Below are 22,207 nucleotides of genomic sequence, written 5' to 3'. Positions count from 1 at the left end.
GCGTCTTCGCGCGCCCCCGCCCGGCGGTGCCTATCAAACGGTCTGAGCGCGTGGCGGGCGCCTGAGAACCCGGCGGACGAGGCCTCCGAGCGACTGGAGGAGCGGCTGGAGGAGCGGCTGGAGCAGCGAGGAGCCACCCTCAGTGAGAATCTAGGTCTTGTTTTCTTTGCTTAGGTTCATGCCGGGGTCTTCTCCCGGTTTTCCTATTAAATCTGTGGCGATCTCCCAGCGGGCCCCGCCTCCTCACACTTTAGTGGGCTGGAAGCCGTGAGGAGCATTCACTGAAGTATTTTCCCCGTGTAATCAAAAATTAAAAAAAAAAAATCTGCCATTAAAAGCCTTCATGGCCTGTTAGGCTGAGAGCCACGTAGTGTACACGCTTCACAGGAAACTCCTTCCGAGCAGCAAGTGGCCTCAGTTTGAGTATTTGCAGAGGTCACAGACCCTCACTCAATATTGGTAAATATTTTATCTAGTTCATTCATTCATTTATAGTCTGCTGAAACGCCTGCCTTGGTTCTGGGTGCTTGGGATCCATCCGTGAAAAGACCCTGCCCTCATGGGCTTCCCATCGGGGCCAGAAGTGGACAATTCTCCCAGGCCGAAGGGGTAAAGGGCAGGGAGGTAGGAGGTGGCACCGCTGGGGGAGGAGAAGGCAGTCCAGTCGATGGACGGTGTGCTGAGGTGCGGCTGGGCACCCAGGCTTTAAAAGAGGGCGGTCATTGTAGGCCTCGTTGCAAAGGTACATTAAACTGGGTGAAGGAGTGTTCAGGGAGGAGGAAGCGAATTCCAGCAGAGGGGAGAGACAGTGCAAAGGGCGGGATGCGACTCAGGTCTGTACAAGAAACTGCACGAAACTCTGGGATGTAAATGGATGGTGAGAATTCCAACCTTGGACAGGAGTCCAGTTCAGGCTACACCACCAAAGCCATCCAGCCGCACGTAGGCGTTTGCCGCCCTCGGCTCACTGCCCACTGCTCTCCCTGTAACCCTTTAGTGGCTGGAGTATGGGCCTCGAATTTCAGACCGTCTAAACCCTTAATGTAGGGTATAATCTACAGAGTAAGCAAAAGGAATTTCAAGATTTAAAAAGACCGTTTCCTGTTCGGGATACTGCTTTCTTTCTCCTTAAGAGAATGAATATAAAATTTCATGTTTCAGTACCTGATCATATCATGCCAAGGGAAAACAAGGATGAACTAGTCTAATTTTCTCAAGTAAGCCTGGCTTGACCTCTTCTCCGTATCACCTCATGCCTTAATAAACTTCTCAGCACAGTGTATCATTATTTGTATTTACATTTGTCTTTCTGACTAACTCCCAGGAATTCCTACGTCACGGGATAAACCTTGGTAACTTCAACACCTTACGACAAGCCTGGCTCAACAACTGTTAGCTGAAAGAATGTATGAATCTAAGCAGTCCCGCTTGGGGCTTTTCTACTTTTTTCAACCAAGCTATTATTACTCAGAACTCTTGTTTTGAATTTTCCTTCAGAGTCTGAGGTTACTTTATTTAGAATCTCTTCAGTGATAGGAGATCTTCCTTTGAAAGAGATTAAGTCACTCAGAGCTAGGTTTGGGGACTAAGGTGACTGAGTAATATCATTTTAATGATATTAAGTAATAAGTAATATCAATAATAGAATAGCTTAATAAAGAGGCTGGTTTTTTTTTTAATGCAGCTTAAAAGCCAGTTCTAAAATCACTTCCCAAAAATGTTTTGAATAATGGTGTCATCACTGAAATAAGATTATAGCCTCCCAAAGTGGTTGTTTTGAATGGTAACATTTACTTGCAGGTGTAAATTTTGATATGCCTATTGTTTTATGCATGTATAAGAAAGACCAAAAACACCCTCTTTCAGACCAACATACAAGTAAAGGTAGACCTGTACAAAACCTAGTGTATGAAAATTCAAATGTAGAATTAGAGGGTCATTCATTTATGGAATACCCATAATATGCTAGGCACTGTGCTAGGTGCTGCAGATCCAAGGTGATAAAATTATTCTCTTGTTCTTAAGGAATTCCTAGTATAGGAATGATTACATCATGAGAACAATTCACTGAGGTGAATTACATTTTAACATACATAGATTCAGAAAGCATGTTTGGCATAAAGTGAGGTACAGATAATGTGTAATTAAGTGAGGAATTATGAAATGGGATAGGATTAGTCAAGAAACCTTTCTTAGAAGAAATTTGCTTGAATGAGGTTTTGAAAGAAAAACTTGGTATCGATTGGCAGAGAAAAGAAGTGGACACTTAAGCCAAATTGGTAATCCAATTGTTGCTCGGTGAACCTGGAGGCAGATCGGAAAGAGATGGGTTATCTTGAGGGCTATTCCACAGAGGTCATGAAAAGAGAGGCCTGATGAAGCATTTCTCCCTTAAGAGAACATGTTTTCTAGATTCAGGGTCATTTTCCACCAGACAGTGCCAGATAACCACAGCCAAATTTCATTTCTTTGAACCTCATTTTTCACATTTCCATGCTAACAGCCTTTTTCTATTTACTCCCTTAGAGGCAAACATGTAAACAGTTAAGTGCAATACAAGCTTATACAGGGACCTCACTTAATCTAATATCCCCTTCATTCTTTCTCATATTTTCCTATGTCTTTGCTAAGCATATAAACCAAACTGAAATAGATGCAAGAATTTCTTTTAGTATGATAACACCACTGATACTCTTGCTGCAATTTCTCCAGACCACATAAGGTTTCAGGAAAGAAGCTAACTTTTAACAGTACCAAAGAATTCCCTGTACCCCTTTTCTCTATTTTTGTCACTTTCTCCAGTATTGCTTTCTTCTTTCTTCCTCTCCAGCTTTTTGCCCTTCTTATAAGGATGGAAATGTTGCTGTTTGGTGTCCAGGCCCTGCTGGCCTTGATCCCTTGCCCAGGTGAGGCTATTGGGAAAGTTTCTTTAGCTAGTATGTGCCAGAGAACAGGTCAATGAAGAAGAGGATAGGAAATCCTGAGTGGGGCGACACTTTAGTATTTACTCATCCGGACCCTTGGGAGAGATTCCTATTTCTTGGAGCACTAGGACAGAGAGTCCTTAGGTGTTTCTGGCTTGTAATTGGGATAACTCAAATTAAGGGATGGGATAATAGACCATAAGAAAGTGCCGTCTCTAAGAAATATACCTTCTCCTTGGCTCCCTGTTGCCCCAGGACTGTCCTATTCTGCTCTCAAGAATATTTTAACTTCTTTGTTGCCATCGTTTGTGTCATGATGAGCTACAGTAGGATCTTGATAGGACAGAGCCCATAGCTCATTGTGAAGAGTGAGTTCTCCAGATGGCAAGAAAGAAACTGGAGCCTCAGTAGGTCACATTGCTGCGAGAGTTGTGAATTCCCAGAGGGGACTGGTATTTGGGAGATGAAGTGGATGGTGGACATGGAATAGCTAAAGGGGACTTGTAAGGAAAGCTTTCAGGAGACTGTGCCCCTCACCTATATCAGACATCTAAAACTTACCCGATGTCTCTCTCACTGTACCTGAGAAGATTTCCCTAACAGACTAAACTCCTAAGCATCAAAAAATCTGTTGCCCTAGCACCAAAGCAAAATGGAATTGTCTCACTTTGAGAAGAAGAGGTGAAAAGTCCTATGGAAATGAGTGACCCTGGAAGTCCACCTTTAGACCAGTGGTTCTCATAATTTGGTGGGCACAGAAGTCATCAGGAGTGCTTGTTTTGTTCGCTTCAGTATTTCCAGGTCCCACCTTCACAAATTCTTAATCATTCAGTCTGAGGTGGAGCCAGAATCCGCAGTTGCAAGCATCCCAGCATAATTCTGGTGAAGGCAATTCTTAGACCCCAATTTGAGAAACACTGCTTTGAGGTATAAGTAACAAAGCTCTTTTTCTCAGGGGTCTACTTACCCCATGAGGGCCCTCAGCAGCCAGTCCCGGGAGCTTCCAGATTTCTGGAAGTTTAGGAAGAGAATGGTTTCCTGGGCACGATTTTTAGCAATGCCACAGGTTCCGTGGTGACACTAATGGAGAAACTGAGATCCAGGAATGATGATGAGAGGAGGGAACGGTGGTAGAATCAGGTTTCTAACTTGTTCATTACAGGTCTTTTTCTTATCTAGGCCCCTGTACCTTTTCATGCAGGGTAGGTATCCTATTCTCTAACCTGTAACTAGACAGAATAGGTTGTGTATTTTCTCTAGGTCTTGTGGTTCTCACCAGAGCCTTTGGCATATGTGGTTGATCATTTTCAGGAGCTGCAGAAGAGCTCTTTGAGGTTTCTGTTTGGCCAGATCAGGCTGTGGTAAAGTATGGACAGTCCCTAGTGGTCAACTGCAGCACCACCTGTCCAGACCCAGGGCCCAGTGGAATTGAGACCTTATTAAAGAAAACCCAGGTGGGCAAAGGGCCTCAATGGAAAGAGTTTCTCCTGGAGGATGTCACCCAGAATTCCGTCCTGCAGTGCTTCTTCTCTTGCGCTGGGGTCCAAAAGGACATAAGCCTCGGCGTCACCGTGTATCGTGAGTGGGCCCGGGGGCTGGGGATGGTGGGGAGAGTGGGAGAATGTGACTGTGCCTTATTTAGGAAATAATTAGAAAGAGATTTCTTTTAGGGGAGAGAATTAGGGCCCTTAATAAGGATTTCTGTCATACTGTAGGAATTCTAGAGCCAATCATTTCTGTTTCCTTTTGGTGTAGGTTTTTAAATTAGGAACAGACTGTAGAGAGCACCCAGACATGTGTGCTTGAGAATATGTTCAAATACAGGAGGTATATGCTAATAATGCTAATTTATAAATTATCAAAAAGTATAAAATTAGTGCTGAATTATTTGTCACAAATTCTTAGAATTCTTGTTTGTCACAAATTCTTAGAATAAATAGGGACTAGAGATAGGAGGGTCTTTGTGGACTGGGATAGTTGGAGGAGTCTCCATGGAAAAGGAGGCTCTTGAGCTTCACTCTTACAAATGGTTAGGATTTAAAGTGATGGGGACGGGTGAGAAGCGTCTTTCAGATGGGCAAATAGCATTGGTAAAGATACAGCCGTAAGAGTCAGTGTGGTCTCTGTGGGGTAGGAACTTGGCTAGCTAGGGTGTAGTTTTCATGTGATGCTAAGGAGCTCCTCAGAAGCTCTCATGCCTCTGAACCTCCTCTGGTCAGAGAGAAGAGCTCTCCAGAATGGCAGCAGCAATCAAAGCAAGGGACCTCCCCTCAACAGTCACATTTCTTGGCTAAGCCTTTAGCCACCTTCCATGGGTGGAAGAAGAGCTGGAAGGCGAACTCATCCCATCTAGGGCAGGGGCAGCAGAAAACTGACACCGTTCACCAGATGGTTGAAGGGTAGTGGTCACCTTTCATCACAGGTTTCCTGCCCTAATCCATTTATTTCTGGAGAGGTGAGTAGTCTTCTCTCATCAAACCCACCTTTTTGTCTTAAAGAGCCACCAGAGCAGGTGATCATGGAACTGCAGCCTGCATGGGTGGCTGTGGGTGAAGCCTTTACAGTGACGTGCCATGTGCCCAGTGTCACACCTCTGGAGAACCTCACCCTTATCCTTCTCAAGGATAACCAAGAACTGCATAGAAAGGACTTTAGGAACTTGGCTGTGGCCTCCCAAAGAGCTGAGGTCACCATCAGTGCCAAAGCCCAAAGGGAGGATGACCGGTGCAATTTCTCCTGCCACGCAGAGTTGGACTTGAGTTCACATGGTGGAGGGCTCTTTCACAACAGCTCGGCCATCAGGGTACTTCGGATCTTTGGTGAGTCAGAGCCCAGGTGTGGAAGGAATCCTGAGGCTCATTTTCCTCATCTTACCTGGGCCTTTGGGACTTACTGCCTTTGGGACTCTGTTTCCATAGAGTTTAGGATGAGGTGTAAGGGTAATTGAGTACCACCTCTACTTAGAGTTTTAAGCTCATTGTGGGGGACAGAGAACTTTTAGCCCCCCTCCCTACATTGTGGGGTCCTATATGACGCATGATTTATCTTGGCTTTTTTCCTTTCTTTCCTTTTCCTCATTTTTTGACAGAATTGTCTCAGAGTCCCCAAATCTGGGTCTCCTCACTTCTGGAGATTGGGATGGCAGAGACTGTGAGCTGTGAGGTGGCTAGGGTGTTCCCAGCCAAAGAAGTAATGATCCACATGTTCCTGGGAGACCAGGAGCTGAGCCCCTGCCTCTCCTGGGAGGGAGACACAGTTTGGGCCAATGCCACCGTTCGGGCCATGGAGACTGGTGATCAAGAGCTGTCTTGCCTTGTATCGCTGGGTCCAGTGGAACAGAAAACAAAAGAGCCAGTGCATGTCTATAGTAAGTGACCTGCCTCCTCCCTCATGAGGATTCTCTGCCATTAAAACTTCTGTAGTAAAGGTTTGGTAATTCAACTGCAAATATCCCTACTGATCTTCATTAGGTACTCTCCCAAGTGAACATTAGTCTTCATCTTTCTCTGTTAAGTGCAGGCCTGAGGCAGTAGTTCTATCCAGGCTTCACCCTGTTTCCTTGGGCCATCCCACCTACAGAGTGGTTGCGGATGCTTGAACTTATTCCTAGGAACAATGATTTGAGGTGAGGAGGAAACCTGTGAGATGAAAAGACATCTTGCTATCCTTGCCACAGAGGCATAGCCGAATGTTCACAAATGTGGCATTTATTATAGGAGAAGCTCTCAAATTCCCAAACCATCTCGTCGCTCCTGCCAGTGAGCACAGAAGCAGCAGTGGCATCCAAAGCCTTTCCCCTGTCGTCTGTCTACCCAAGAGGTACCACCAGCAGCAAGAGTACAAGATGGCTGCCAGTTTCGAGAAGTATGTTCGATTCTTTTTCCTTCCTTTATAGGCTTCCCTCCACCGATCCTGGAGATCCAAGAATTATACCCATTGGCAGGGATGGACATTAATGTGACCTGCTCAGGGCATGTGTTAACATCACCCAGCCCTACTCTTCGGCTTCAGGGAGCCCCAGATCTCCCTGCCCCTGGGGAGCCTGCCTGGCTTTTACTTACCACCAGTGAGGAAGATGATGGCCGAAATCTCTCCTGTGAAGCCTCTTTGGAGGTTCAGGGTCAGCAGCTGAGCAAAACCACTGTGATCCAGCTCCATGTCTTATGTGAGTAGAGACCTGATCTTTCTTGTCAGAACAAAGATTATTAGTCTTTCATTTCCAGAGATTTTGGCCAGCAGCTTCATTATTAGAGTTGCCACCTTTTTCTCATTCAAAAAAAAATCAAAAGAGACAATAAAATTAAAGCTCTCCAAGCTTACTTTATCCCTAGGAAGGTGAGTGGGGAGAAACCTGGGGGGAAACTGGGAACAGAAGAGACACAGTGGTTAACGTGATCAGGCAGTATCAGTTGAGGGCCAGTGGCTGAGAACATAGAAACTGACAGTTGGAGCTTATGCTGAGGAGGGAAATTTCCACATAAAACTTAGTATTTGAAGAGTAGAAAAATCCTCATCTCTGGGTTCACCCCTACACATGTCACTCACTGAGAAGCAAAGATGGGAAGCAGGGGACCCAGGGCCACCATTGACCAAGCAGTTCGGATCATTTAGTCTTAAACCATTAAAATGCCCTGTGCTGCCTCTCAGACTTGTCCACAGGAGGAAAAAGAATAGCTCAAAGCAGGGAACTGATGGTCCTCACCTTGGGAAAGAAAGCTGTTGGGTGGAAGGGACACAGCATTTGGATTAAGGGAGGGGGAGGGAGCTGAACAGGATGGTGATGGTGACAAGGGAATGTGGCACACTGAGCTGGCTCTTCTGAGGACTCTTTTTTTTCCAGACAAGCCACGATTAGAGGAATCTGGTTGCCCTGGCAACCAGACCTGGTTGGAAGGGATGGAGCAGAAGCTTGCCTGTGTCCCAAAGGGAAACCCGACACCAGCCTTGGTGTGTACCTGGAATGGCATGATCTTTGACCTTGACGTGCCACAGAAGGCAACCCTGAACCACGCTGGAATCTACTGCTGCACAGCCACTAACCACCTGGGCTCTGCCAGCAAAGACATTGCTGTCATTGTGCAAGGTGACTGCAGCTTCCCTGCTGCCAGGCCCAGGATGGAAATCCCCCGGAGGGTTTGAGATTCTTAAACGAACATGGAAAGAGGAAAGATTGCAGTGGGCTGGGGAGGGTGAGACTGACAGCTGGGCTTGGGGGCCTGGGGTGGGGTGATTCTCTTGCCCTATAACCTTCTCAATTCTCTGTCTTCTGTGCTTGGGCAGGACTGGGTGAAGGAGTCAGTTCCACCATCTTCATCATTATTATCGTCGCCCTTGGAGTGGGTGTAATCACCATAGCACTGTACTTGAACTATCGGCCCTGCAAAAAAGAGAGGAGGAAATTGCCCTACAGGCAGAAGGAGAAGAAGAAAGAAGAGGAAAGCCAGTCTGCCGCTCAGCAAGCAGAAAAGTACAATGCACATAATTGTTAATTAGAAGCAGCTGTTTGGTTGAAAGCACCTTCTACTACTGGGGTTTCTGAAGAGAGGGAAGAGAGGATAGAGGAGAAAGGAAGAGACATTACCCTTTGTGTTCTGTGGTCCCATAAAACAGTGTTTCAGGCCCTCATGTCCCATGTGTCCAATCCACTCACAAGCTCAACTCCTCTGAGTAGGAATTTCAGTCTCATTGTTCAGCTAGTTGAGAGGACCTCTTGCTCTTGGCTGCATGCTTAACCTGTCCACTCTTAAGATTCAGAGAAGAAGCTCCTGCCATGCCTGTCATTCCTGTTCCCACTGCCCTCTGCTCTCAAACATCAGAGAGAAGAGATAGTCAGAAATATCTCTGAAATACAGCTCATTTCTCATGGTTTCCTCATGACTAAGTGGGAACCAGTTTCTTAGTCTGGGGACAGGACTTAGAAGGGAGTCCATACCAAACAAAGGGCTAGGAATCAGAACCCTATTCGCGCCTGCACATCCCCCTGCTCCCCTGAGCCAGGCAGGGTTCTGGAATGCCAGCTCCCAGAGCTGAGCTCGATGACATCATTAAGGCCCAGTAGCTGGGCAGGCTCCAACTCACTAATCATCTATTGTGTACCTTAGAGGAACATAAAAGTCATAAGAAATTCTACATTGGGTCATACAGGTAGCTTACCTAGCCCAGTGTTCTGTCCCTGAAGTGGAAGGTAGCATTCTTCCGTGAAACTGAGCTCCAGACATCTCTGAATTCCTTTTTGTAATCATCTATCAGTTCACATTAAGCATATTAATTTTATTTTACCCATACAGGTTCTTAGGGTAGAGTTCTAATGATTATTCCCCCTGTCCATGAAGAAGTATATATATTTTCATATGTCTGCAAACTACTTACTTTAAGCTTCAGGAGGAATCCCTCCGTGACAGTGTTCACTATATAATTTTATGACTGAGATGCCTTCTCTGCTCTCTGGAAAGATTATACTCACCCCCTAGAGATGACAGGAGGAATTGTAAAACCAGATCTTTCCTCCCAAATCAGTTATTTATGGGTCACTGAAATGTTGGATATGATAAAAATAAAAGTGATTTTATGATATTTGAAAGTATTTCTTTTCTGTGTCACTGCTGAAAGCTTTTATTAAGTCATATAGTTTTACTTTGAGTACAATTTCTAAGAAAAGAATGTCAAGTGGGTAACATAACTAACCAGCCCAGGGCAAGTGGTGCATTAGTTCACAGAACAGTCTTTTTGACTTGCCCTGCAAACTAAAGACTTTCAGATCGAGGTCCACAGCCTTCCAAATTGAAGACACCAGCTAGAAAGAGCACAGCATCAGACATCAAAGAGAAAAAACTGTTTTACTCATCCCAGACTTTCCCTGAGTCTGGGTTATGGATTAGGTATAAAATAAGCCTTTGGTTTCAACACGTACAAAGCAGAGGAGATACAGCAGTGAACAAAACACTGTCCCTGCCGCTACAAGCTAGAGCGAGTCAATTGGAAAGCACAATTTTACCATAAACTATGACTAAGAAAGCACAGTTCCTTAGAACACCTAACTCAGGACCAAGGAAGGCTCCCGGTGTGAGGGGAGCGGGGGAGGGTTGGAAATACCTTATTTGATTTTGCAAAACAGCAGCCCTCCAAAATGACCTTCTCAGCTTTAATTTTTCTACTAAATGTAGTAGCCACTACTCTCTCATCATGTGAGTAATATAAATTACCTACTTTTCTCAATTGGACACTTGGAGAAATAGGAAGCCGTTTTAAGAGAGAAGAGTACAGAGTTGCCTCATCCAGGAATCTTTAGCCATTTCAGTGTCTTGGGTTCAGCTGCATCAGGTTAGTAGCTGTCTCATATGTCATGGCCCCTGTGCTCGCCAGCACAGTGACTCCTAAACAGGAGGGAAGAAGGGAGTCATTTGGGCTGCTCAGACTCGGGTCCACCTCAGCCTGGAGGCTTAGCCTCCTCCTGCCGTTGCTTCTCACTGCCACATGGTGTCACTGTTGACAGGGATTCCTACACAGTCCATCAAGCCCTGTGGTACTGCAGATCCAGGTTCCCAGGCTGGCGGCCATGGATCTTCCGGGAGGATGATCTGCTTGGTCCAGCTTGGTCAGGGCTTGGTCCAGCTCTGGTGATGCCTTGCATGGGTTTCCAGGGTGACAGAGCTGGGTACTTTGGATTAGCTGTTCCCCAAGGGTCCTCAGATTTGGGTAGGCCCTTCCCCTTGTAGATTTGGAACCTCTGTCTCTCTTCCCAGGGATTCAGGAGGCCCCTCCCAGTCAATTCTTACAGCACAAAGGGTCTCATTACATCTCTTTTCCAGAGTATAGAGCTGGTCTCTGCCCTTCCTTCTAAGGAGGGAATTAGAAGGATTCTGCCATCCTCTCCAGGAGGCCCCACCCCCTAAAAGGCTTTGATCACACTCCTCTTCTGAACAACGGAGCAACTGGCTCACACTTAACTATGACGACGCTGATTATCTCCAGGAGGTGAAAACTACGTTTAATACTCCAAAAGTTTATCCTCTTAGGAAAGTCAAGGGGATTTTCTTTTAGGCCTGAGAAAATACAAATCTTCAGTGGGGCTTCTTACTATAGGGATAATAGTAGTGATAACCTATTATAGGATTCCATTTGGAAAGAAATGACTTAGTACTTGTCAAGACACTAGCATACTTCAATTAAAAAATTTTAAAAAACACCAGCATGGTGTCATATACATGTGCTCACAAGTATTAGTTTTTATCACATGTGGACGGTAATCATTCCCACAATTATAATAAACTGAAAGCAAGAGTCAAAAAATCTGTGGCAGCCATTGAGGGCCATCAGAAGTCATACACACCAGCTGTTGGGAAAACTGGACAGTTGCATGTAAATCAATGAGGTTAGAACACTCCCTCACACCATACACAAAAATAAACTCAAAATGGCTTAAAGACTTAAAGACAAGACACTATAAACCTTAGACGAAAACATAGGCAAAACATTACCTGACAGAAATCTCGGCAATGTTCTCCTAGGGCAGTCTACACAGGCAACAGAAATAAAAGCAAAAATAAACAAATGAGACCTAATTAAACATAAGCTTTTGTACAGCAAAGGAAACCATAAGCAAAACAAAAAGATGACCTATGGAATGGGAGAAAATATTTGCAAAAGATGAGACTGACAAGGGCTTAATTTCCAGAGTATATGAACAACTCATACAACTTAATAAGAAAAAAATAAACAACCCAATCCAAAAATGGGCAGAAGACCTAAACAAGCAATTCTCTAGTGAAGACATACAAATGGCCAATAGGCACATGAAAAAATGCCCAGTATCACTAATTATCAGAGAAATGCAAATCAAAACTACCACGAAGTATCACCTCACACCAGTCAGAATGGCCATCATTCAGAAGTCCACAGAAAATAAACACTCAAGAGGGTATAGAGAAAAGAGAACCCTCCTACACTGTTGGTGGGAATGTAGTTTGGTGCAGCCATTATGGAAAACAGTATGGAGATTCCTCAAAAGACTAAAAATAGGCTTATTATATGATCCAGCAAGCCCACTCCTGGGCATGTATCCAGAGGGAATCAATTCAAAAAGATACTTGCATCCCAATGTTCATAGCAGCACTATTTACAACACCCAAGACATGGAAACAACTTAAATGTCTATTGACAGATGACTGAATAAAGAAGTTGTGGTATATTTATAAAATGGAATATTACTCAGCCAAAAAAAATAAAATAATGCCATTTGCAGTAACATGGATGGACTTGGAGATTGTCATTCTAAGTGAAGTAAGCCAGAAAGAGAAAGAAAAATACCATATGATATCACTTATATGTGGAATTAAAAAAAAAAAGACAAACTTATTTACAAAACATAAGCAGACTTACAGACATAGAAAATAAACTTATGGTTACCAGGGGGAAAGGGGTGGGAAGGGATAAATTGGGAGTTTGAGATTTGCAGAAACTAACTAATATATACAAAATAGATAAACAACAGGTTCATACTGTATAGCACAGGGAACTATATTCAATATATGGTAGTAACTTATGGTGAAAAAGAATATGAAAATGAATATATGTATGTTCATGTATGACTGAAGCATTATGCTGTACATCAGAAACTGACACAACATTGTAAACTGACTATATTTCAATAAAAATATATATACAAAAAAGTGATATATACCATCAATTCTTCCTTTCTCTTTTTCCATTGTGTTCTCTCTTTCTCCTTTTCTATTCTGTTTTCTCTTCTTTCCCCCCCCACCCCCTTTTTTTTGTTCTCTAAGATTTAGGACTACTAGGAGGATACAAATTGTCCCAGTCTGCATCGAGCAGAGGGTGATCCTGGGACACTGGAACATTTTGGTGCTAAAATTGGGAAAGTCTCATGTAAACTGGGACGAGTTGGTCACCCTAACACTGGTATCTCTCAAAGTGTTTCTCAGCCTTGCTGGGGCCTTCTGAATTAAAGAAGCACAAAGCAGTATCATGTTTGCTTATCCCAGGAGCCCATGTCCTGTAATTCTGAGGAGGACTTGTAAAGAAAGGAAAAAGGCTCAGTTCTGCTCTGAGCTGCATATAAAAAGGACACAACTCACCATGTGTCTCAGCAAAGCTGATAGAAGAAATTCAGAATGGTTCCAGTAAATTTTAAAAATTACACGGAGTCAGAAGAGCATTATTCCAAGGGGTCTAGGATTACTTGAGCTCTGCCTACTGAACTCTTCCTTGTTCAAATCTCACAAATCTTACCCAGGGGAAGATTTTTCATTAGAAAACATTTTCAAAAATTTTTAAATTATGCATTTGGATGTAATGTACACCGTGGTGCCTATAGCTAATACTGTATTGCACATTTGAAAGTTGCTGAGAGTTCATCTTAAAAGTTCTCATCACAAGAAAACACTTTTTGTAGCTATGTATGGTGACAGATATTAACTAGACTTATTGTGGTGATCATTTCCCAATATATACAAATATCAAATCATTATGTTGTACACCTGAAACTAATATAATGTTTTATGCCAATTATACCTCAATTAAAAAATCTAAATTGTGGCAAAATATACATAACATAGAATTTACCATTTTAAGAGTACAGTTCAATAATATCAACTACATTCACATTGTTGTGTAGCCAATCTCTGGAACTCGTTTTCACTTCGCAAAACTGAAACTCTGCCCGTTAAACAATTCCCCATGGGCCCTCCCCCTAGACCCTGGTAACCAGCAGTCTACCTTCTGTCTCTATGAATTTGACTATTTTAAGAACCTCATGTTTGAGGAATCACCCAGTATTTGTCTTTTTGCTACTGGCTTAGAACTTTGTAAAATGACTGGTTAGAATTAGAAGCAGAGAGCCCAGCAAATGGCCCAGGTCTCCTATGTCCTCCCCCAGCTCCCCACCCCCCACTCCTTTACCAGCACAGTACCTGAGGACACGTGCATCATATTTCTGTGGTCCTGACTCAGTGCATCTCAGCCATCTCACCCAGGGAGCTTTCAAAATTCTCTTGTCCAGATCCCATCCCAGATCAGTTAAAGTTAAAATCTCAGGGAGTGGAGGCTACTGTCAGAATTGTTTAGAAAATACCCCAGGCGTTTCTAATTTGCAGTGAAGGTATCCACTGCCTAACTGAAGAGCTGAAAGGCAGAATAACAGTTGGCAAATCAGAGTTCAGGGTAGATGGTCTTTAAGATCTTTTAAATTCAGAAAGTTTGCAAAATCAACTAGCATCTTCGTAATTCTCAGCCAGCCTTGGTTGCGTTGATTCAGCAACACTGTTAAGGAGTTGAGAGGACGCTCTCTGCAGTGTGGCTCCCCTTGCAGTCTACCGCTGTCATGACAACCCTACTTTAAAACCCTCTAGTGGCTGTAACTCCCCTCTCTGTAGGCACCCCTCTCCTGCCACACTGATTTAGCATACACTTCTTAAGAAGGCCCACTTTCCTTTTAAAACACTTATTCAGTGCAAGAGATAATTATATTTGTGCTCAATACATCAATTTCTAAAGACCATGAGATTTGCAAGTAATTCTAAGTTTAAATGAGGGATGTTACAGAAATACAGATTTCAGCTTGATGTAAGAAATACTTGCCTGAAAACAGAGTGGCTTAATGCAATAAGTTATCTTGTGAAACAGTGTTTCCCTTGACACGGGTGCTATACAAGTGAGTACCACCTGTGAGGAATGCTATATAGTTAAGATTCCTAAATTAGAAGACATTAGGATGATCTAGGAGGCCTTTCTAACTTCAAAACTCCATGATTTTAAAGTCAGACAATTAAAGAATATTCTAAGGTAGAGGAGTGGTTTCTGAGCTAAGAAATGGAGCTCTAGGGGTCTGATTGTTCCAACTTTCAACCACTCCCCCCGTTTACATTTACGTTACTAAATGTAAACAATCCCAAATGAACACAGGTGAGTCCAATTTTGAGGACACTTCATTATAGCATGTAAAATTTGGGGATTTCAGGATGATTTATTAGGTTGAATATTTGCATTGTAAAAGAATGATTGACTTTGTAAAATCATGCTTGACTAATAGTTACTTTGAGCATCTACATATTGATTTATGGGTCACTAGTTACTTAGCCAAGATGTTTGGGTGACTAAAAACTTAATTCTAAAGCTGTCCTTCATATATCTGGAGAAAATTCTCATTTTAAAAGACACATGCCCCCCAACATTCATAGCAGGACTATTATAATAGCTGAGACATGGAAGCAACCTAAATGTCCATCAACAGATGATTGGATAAAGAACTTGTGGTTGTATATATACACAATGGACTACTACCGAGCCATAAAAAAGAATAAAATAATGCCATTTGCAGCAACATGGATGGATCTGGAGATCATCATACTAAGTAAGCCACAAAGAGAAAGAAAAATACCACATGATATCATTTATATGTGGAATATTAAAAAGTGACACAAATGAACTTATTTATCAAACAGAAACAGACTCACAGACATAGAAAACAAACTTATGGTTACCAAAGGGGAAAGGGGAGCAGTAAATTAGGAGTTTGGGATTAGCAGATACAAACTACTATATATTCAATAGATAAACAACAAGTTCCTACTGTACAGCACAGGGAACTATATTCAATAGCTTGTAATAACCTATAATGAAAAAGAGTATATTTATGTATAACTGAATCACTATACTGAACACCAGAAACTGACACAACATTTTAAATCAACTATACTTCAGCAAAAAAAAGCCGCCCTTTTAAGTTCATTTGGAAATAAAAAAAGAAACATTTGAGACGCCATTAGGAAAACAGAACATAATTTAGTAACAAGTAGTTAAATATTCCATTGGAAAACATGGAAAACCCCACAATTCAGTGTAAAAACGGCTGCAACTTCTTGAGTGCTGTAATGTGTCAATCACTTCAGAAACACCATTTCATTTAACCCTCACATAGGCCTTACAAGGCAATATAGTATTATTTACATTTTGTAGGTGCAGAAACTGGGTCTCAGGGAGGTTAAGCAATTTATTCAGGAGCATGGTTTCAAGTCCAAGTCTCTCTGATTCGCTCCTTGATACCAAGTTATCCCAATCCACTCCTCTTAGAACAAATTGCTCCCTAACAGCTTGAAGACCAAGTGTGTCTGGGTTAATTTTTGCCCTTAAAACTTTCAATATCAATTAGTTACCAATGTTTAAAAATTAGATTTCATGTGAAAGTCTGGATGTCCTGTCTGTCCCGAATAATCAGAAGGTCTGGCAGACTTGCTCCTGCAGTCCTAAATGCAGGAATTGAATGCAGAACTTGAATGCAGACTTGAGTGAGGAGGTGGGATGGGTCCCATGCTTAGCTAGAGCCTGAGTTCTTTAGGTTGCTCTGGTCCCCCCGCCCCAACTCCTTGTTGTATCCTCACAAGGCAGCGGAGTGCCAGCTGCCATGTCTCCCTTCCCAGGCAGTTCTCATTATTATGTATTTATCTACCTGGCACCTGTTGGCACTGAATTTGCAAGCCCTGATTTACAATCTCTCTTTCACGTCCCTTGCCCCAGTTCATTGTTCCCATTGCCCAAGGGCAATTTGGCCTAATGTGTATTCACATTAAAATTTCTACACAAAAGTAATTCTATGATTTCTCTTGTTTCCTCATACATTGGGGCGTTTTGCTTCTGTATTTAATAGCCTGTCTTGCTTTCCTTTCTTCCCACTCTTGGGGGCTAGGTTGGGATTGTGGTGCAGGTTGGGCAGCCTCCAAGTACGTCATGGGGTAGGGGTGGGGAGATGCTGACCTATGACTTTCCAGCCGCCCAGGACTTCAGGCCTGGGGAGTGGACTTGGTGTGTAACAGAGGGGAGTGAACGTGTCCGCTTCTTTGGAGCTCAGGAAGAACTGGGTCAACTATCATTCAGTGTCTGGGTTCCCACAGACCCCACAGGATCCCTACAGGTTGTCTTCCCAACACGCCCCCTCCTCCCCGTCATAGAATGACACCCACTCAGACAATATGATGCAACCTCATTTTATTAGGAAAGGGTGGTGGGCACTGGAGTGGCACTTTCCAGGGTCAGGGGAGGCGCTGGGGAGGGGTAACAGATTGCCCAGCAACTAGAAGGCACAGCTGCTCTCCACAAAGCGGCGACACTTCATGACCCGCAGGTAGGTCTCAGCCTTGTGCAGGTCCTTCTTGAAGCAGGAGAGCAGCCCGTAGTTCTTGAGAAGCGCGTCATCACTGCGCAAGTTTGTGTCAAATTTGTCGTAGGTTTGCCTGAGGATCTGCCCAGCCCGGGGGCTGCCGTCTTCCAGCTCCTGCAAAAGACAGGGAGAGACAGAGAGGCCGAGTCCTTGGGAGCCGCTCCTTCTCTTCCCCTCCACTTCCCACCCTCCCCTCCAGGCTTGGAAAAGAGCAAGGAGGAAGCATTCAAAAGGGGAAATGGGAAAAAGATTTCTCCTGGGTCTAGGCTGGACGCTACAGACAGAGCAGGGCGCCTCTCTTCCCAGCCCACCTGAGCCCCCCACCCCTAGGCTAAGGCAGGAGAGGGCGGGCCTGGGGCCAGATAGGGGACCCACGATGGCCATCCCCACCCGCATCAGGGCCTGGATGCCTTCCTCTAGGTCCTTCAGCTTCTCATAGACGCGGTCTGAGGTGCCAAACACCAGGCTGTTGGTGAAGACCCTGCTGAGGAACTGCACAGGCCCGAGCCAAGACTGGATGAGCAGCAGCGAGAAGCGGAGCAGCTCCACGTCCTGTGGACCAAAGTGGGGGCGGTGGGTGCTGCGGGCTCAGGCCAACCGACCATCCTCCGCCGCCACCCACCATCCTCCGCCACCACCCACCATCACCCGCCGCCACCCACCATCACCTGCCACCGCCAATCCATCACCCTCCGCCGCCATCCCATCACCCGCCGCCTTGGAGAGAAGGCTACCCAGGATCCAGTGTGAAGAGATGGGGCAACATTCTTAGGAAGAACGAGGTCCCTGCTCCTCGGCCGGGCGGCGATGACCACTCACCGATCTCTGCTGGGCCTCGTCCTTGCCTGTGGGGGCCGGGATGGTCTCCGAGAAACAGAAGGCAGCCTGGGCGTTCTGAATGGAGTATCTCTGTCCCTCCGGGATGTAGGTGCGCTCCTGGACGAAGGAACACCCGCACCAGATCTGAGCTGGTGCACTGTCCTCCTCACTGCTTTATGCAGAACAGCCCCCCTCAGTTTATGCTCACCTGACAGCATCTTCACTTGGATAAGATACCCCTGAACTTGTTAGTTTCCTCCCATTATGCAGAGGGGGGTGGGTTCACCCCTTCCTGCCACCCCTCACTAGCACCCATCCCTGAGGAGCTTACAAACTCTTTGTAGGTGTCAGCAGCCAGCTGGTGCAGGTGCTGGGCGCGGAGCACAGCGTTGGCAAACAGGCTGGACAGAGGCATGGCTGGGAAGGCACCCGCCTCCTGAGGCCAGGGCAGGCAGAGCAGGGTGAAAGCCAGGAGCACGGAGGTCCGAGGGCCTAGAGAGAGAACCGGAGGGCCAGCGAGGAAGGGGCCCGGAGAGCCAGAGGCCTCGTCTCCTGCCAGCCCTCTCTGTGCTCCAGGGGCCCTTCCTTTCTAAAATGTAGCCAAATGTGTGGGCATAGATATCCACGCTCACATTCAGAAGCCCCAAAGACCAAGGTTAGTGCCCCATCCATCTGCAGGGCCCCCACATCACCCTTCCGTACACATCAAGCCTAAGGGGATTTTAGGGCACTTACCTGCAGCCATCACAGCTGGTGAGCTGTCCACAGGACCCTGAGCGGTTTGGGGAGCGAGGCCCTGGGATCCTGGAATTGGTCCCTGGTGGGCCCTTTTTATGCCCCGGCCTCCTCTCTCTCCCTCTGCCCCCACTTATTTTCTATACATTTATGCATGGGCCGCTGACCGGCCTGTGCTAATGGATAATTTAGAACCTCCTCCCACTCATCCTGTCCCCGCTCCTCCTCTGGGGTCATGTACCCCAGGCTTGTCATCTTCCCCTCGCCCCTGTCACCAGCCCTGAGGGTTGTACATGCAGGGTCCATCTGTGTGAGACACCACCCAATCTGTTCTCTTTTTAAGGGAGAGGTGGTAGAAGGAAGTAACCTGAGTCCAGGTGTGCGCTGGCAGGGTGTCATTGTGTATTGTCCATCAGGGTGAGGAGGGCCCAAGCTGGTCCCCCAAAGAGAGGCTGTGTCAGGATGGATGGAGCTATGCTGACGCTTCCTCGCTCTCTACTGCTCCATTCCCCCTTCCTGCACTACTCCCCTCCATCCATCAGAGAGAATGTGTGTGTTGCGAAAAGGGGCTACCAATAGCAAGAGATTATGGGGTTTCTGGGCACAGATTCTGCCTTTGCCCCTTCACCATCCTCCTGTCACCTAATCCACCTGAGGCAGCTGGATGCAGTGCTAAGACTGACCACTAGAGGGCTCCAGCCCCACACATTGCCCTCCCCTCTCCCCAAGCTCAGAGGCTCCCCTAGGACGGTGGGGCTCAGAACCAAAACTGGAGGCATTGCCCCTGCTCCTCGGATCTACCACAGAGATGCAAACTGAGAAGCAGAAATCCCGGGAACAGACACTACCTGCAAGTGCTTCCTCCCGTAGCCTTGTCACTGTCAGAGAATCTTAAATTTGAAAGCGTCCTGGAGGGCTTGAGTCTCACTCCCAACATTGGAGCTACGGGCACCGCACCCTGAAAGATGCCCTCTCCAGTCATTGTAGCCTCCTCACAGGATCTCTTCTTCTCCTTTTAATATCTGCATAGAGCTTACCAGGTTGTGAAGAGCATGCCTATGCAATCTCACATTAGACCCTTGTGACCATCTGCAAAGGAGATATTATTTTCACCCCATTTTACAGAGGAGGAAACCAAGGCTCAGAGAGGCTTACTTACACGAGCTACCTCAGCCAAGGCAGCAGATCTCCAAATCCTTGTCCTTTCCATGTTGCAGGATGCTAACTAAGCCCTTTCTTCAAATCAGACTGAGTAGGGACCACTCTTTTTTTTTTTAACATCTAAATCCCTCAGGACACAAGGATCCTGCCGCTAATCAGAAAGGCCCAGATGCCTTATTTTGTCCTCCCTTAGGAGGCAGATTGTTGTCCCTCATTTTCTAGGTGAGGCTGGCCCAGAGACACAGGCTGCATGGTGGAGACCACAGCAGGGCAAGGCTAGAGTCTGGAAGGCTAGAGCTGCAGCCGTCCAGCCTCCTGGTGCCCAGGGTTGGGGCTTTTTCAACATCTGGAAGGCACCAGCATCAAATTGCCCCCAGGGATAAGAGCAGGAAAGAACACATTCCCCTCCATTTAAACCTTCCACCCCTGGAGTCTAAGAACATTTAGCACTTGATTCTGTGAGAAAGCAAAGAAGCAAACCCTTCTAGCGGTGGTTGGTTATGATGTGAAAAGTCACACCCCCATGGTCCAGAACATGAGTGCTTGCATCTTTCGACCTCCCCCTTTTAGGACCAGAAGGTAGAGCTCTCTTTTCTCCCGTCATTCCTGAACCATTACCCAAACATGCCCCTGATTTAGTATTTGCTAAGGAGGGTACTGGGACCTGTAGGAACTGTTCCCAGACAGGACTGTAGGAGGACCAGAGTGGAGTGTTATTAAGATACAGGCTCTGAGGAAGGTGGGGCCACAGGGAAGGTGAGGACGCCCCTTTCCTCTCTTTTCAGCTCCACCAAAGGGGAGGAGCCTGGCAGGAAGTGGAGGAGGGTCTCAGAGCCCCACACAGCCTTCTGCCTCCTCCCCCACTTCTTCCTTCTATGTCACCTGGGGAAAGGGGCACTGAGGTGCAACCCTTCATGACAGGCTCCTAGCTAACACTGGGGGTACTCTCATGGGAACTGTGGACCACGGGCGAAGCCTCAGGATGGAGGGTACAGGAGTCCAAGTTGGGGACTGCTCAAGAGCCACACAAGGTGGGCACCTGTGAGGGGTGGCCAAGGCTCCCTATCAGGCAGCCAAGAACAGGTGGGACCAGCCAGGCGGGGGAGCATCTCCTCTCATCAAACCCATATCTGTTGACCCCAGAACTAGGTTGGCCCACAGGATTCCGGGAACCCCTGGGATTACACTTTTATAAAAGTTACCATGATGGCAGCCACTGGACCCAAACAGGGAAGAGCTGAAGGGTGTGGGGGTGGATACTGGTGTTCCTTCTCTCTAGTCTTGACTTTTTCAGGGTCTTTAGTGATGGAGACACACACATAATTCACTGCTAGTAGAAGATAAACTTTGAATTAGACTGGGGTTTTCCCTCCAGTGCTAGGGAGTCACCCAGCACAGCCTGGGGCCAGACCCCTAGCTTCTCCAGGCTCAGAGACTGCCCGGCAAAGGCCTCTGCATGGTGGCCAGTGGGGAGAGGCTGTGATCAGCATATCTAGGGTCAGCCTCAAAGGGTTTGGGATGAACCCCCATCATCGTGGAATCCATGAAATTCAGTGTGTTTAGAAGCCCTTCATATTCCTAAATTTGACCATCTCTGGAGTTCTCTGTACCTACTGTACAAACTCACAGATCTACTCTTGATCCGAAAGTGGCCTCTTTGAGGCTTCCAGAGCCCCTCTGAGGTTCAGGTCCGCGGGGTTTGGGGCCATATCATTATTGAGAGTCATACTTGCCCTGGTCTTAGTGACAGTGTCAGAGGGACTGGTGGCAGCTCTCTCCAGTCCTCCGTGGGTCACTGGAGGTCCACGCTTCCCACCTCCAGCTCTGGCCTGCCTCCCTTGAGGCCAGAGGCTGGGACTGCCCGCGGGATACGTTCCTCCTCTTCTTTGCTTCCAGCATGAGTCTCAGCACCATGTTGATGACAGCACATGGGGTCAGAGCTTTAAAGAATATTATGTGGAGACGTGGAGCTGGGAAAAGGGAGGCAGAGCAAAAGGAAAAACGAAGAATATTATATGGGGATTCCCAAGGGCTTCTCCAGGGGAGGTGGGGAAGGAGTCGATATTTCTGAGTGCTCTCCATGTGCCAGGCACTCTACTGAGTGATGCGGGGAGGGTGAGGTGCGTTTCATACGAGGGCACTCAGGTTCAAAGGGATAAGAAGTTTGCCTGGAGTCTCCAGCATTAAGTGATGGCTGCCCAATCTCCAGTCTTCCCACCGTGCTGAGCTCTTGAGAAGCCTCATCCAGGAAAGACAGTGGCGCTGCTGGGCATGGACAGAACTATCGTTAGTGCAAAGCTAGCAGGATTGGATCAAGTCCCCACCCAGAAAATGTTTAGTGAAGTTTGGGGGGATTGAATGCAAGAAGCTTCAGCCCAGAGTGAGGTCCATAGGCACC

At 46.1% G+C, this 22,207-nt stretch overlaps 2 protein-coding genes across 4 annotated transcripts; one reads left to right on the top strand and one right to left on the bottom strand.

The window, feature by feature from the left end:
* On the top strand, positions 1 to 9,482 carry LOC102506017 (intercellular adhesion molecule 5). 3 transcript variants are annotated; one of them, XM_032457092.1, is made up of 8 exons: positions 7 to 154; positions 2,831 to 2,906; positions 4,236 to 4,502; positions 5,423 to 5,743; positions 6,013 to 6,291; positions 6,820 to 7,089; positions 7,765 to 8,007; positions 8,205 to 9,482. In XM_032457092.1, exons 2-8 carry the CDS (start codon positions 2,852 to 2,854, stop codon positions 8,411 to 8,413), a joined length of 1,644 nt encoding a protein of 547 aa, XP_032312983.1. In that variant the 5' UTR covers positions 7 to 154; positions 2,831 to 2,851; the 3' UTR covers positions 8,414 to 9,482. The 3 variants fall into 3 exon arrangements, with proteins under 3 accessions (XP_032312984.1, XP_032312983.1, XP_006177502.1); XM_006177440.3 differs by having other exon boundaries at positions 8 to 142; XM_032457093.1 differs by lacking the exon at positions 6,013 to 6,291 and having other exon boundaries at positions 1 to 142.
* Positions 9,483 to 16,905: 7,423 nt separating this feature from the next.
* Positions 16,906 to 18,792, bottom strand: LOC102518081 (somatotropin). Its single transcript, XM_014553006.2, has 5 exons — positions 18,649 to 18,792; positions 18,245 to 18,405; positions 17,914 to 18,030; positions 17,485 to 17,646; positions 16,906 to 17,208 (listed from the first exon to the last, which is right to left on the bottom strand). Exons 1-5 carry the CDS (start codon positions 18,656 to 18,658, stop codon positions 17,008 to 17,010), a joined length of 651 nt encoding a protein of 216 aa, XP_014408492.2. The 5' UTR covers positions 18,659 to 18,792; the 3' UTR covers positions 16,906 to 17,007.
* Between the last annotated feature and the right edge of the window lie 3,415 nt (positions 18,793 to 22,207).

The sequence above is a fragment of the Camelus ferus genome, chromosome 16 (genome assembly GCF_009834535.1).
Source record: "Camelus ferus isolate YT-003-E chromosome 16, BCGSAC_Cfer_1.0, whole genome shotgun sequence".
NCBI lineage: Eukaryota > Metazoa > Chordata > Mammalia > Artiodactyla > Camelidae > Camelus > Camelus ferus.
Note: the sequence above shows the minus strand (reverse complement) of the source record. Positions and strands in the feature narration are given on the sequence as shown.

Excerpts from the sequence above, each read along its gene's own strand:
- LOC102518081 (XM_014553006.2), bottom strand. Across the intron at positions 17,647-17,913 it reads ACGAGGCCCAGCAGAGATCG|GACGTGGAGCTGCTCCGCTT; the intron begins GTGAGTGGTCAT and ends TTTGGTCCACAG. Across the intron at positions 17,209-17,484 it reads GCATCCAGGCCCTGATGCGG|GAGCTGGAAGACGGCAGCCC; the intron begins GTGGGGATGGCC and ends TGTCTTTTGCAG.
- LOC102506017 (XM_032457092.1), top strand. The coding sequence starts at position 2,852 with ATGGAAATGTTGCTGTTTGGTGTCCAGGCCCTGCTGGCCTTGATCCCT. Across the intron at positions 6,292-6,819 it reads AGAGCCAGTGCATGTCTATA|GCTTCCCTCCACCGATCCTG; the intron begins GTAAGTGACCTG and ends CTTCCTTTATAG. Across the intron at positions 8,008-8,204 it reads CATTGCTGTCATTGTGCAAG|GACTGGGTGAAGGAGTCAGT; the intron begins GTGACTGCAGCT and ends GTGCTTGGGCAG.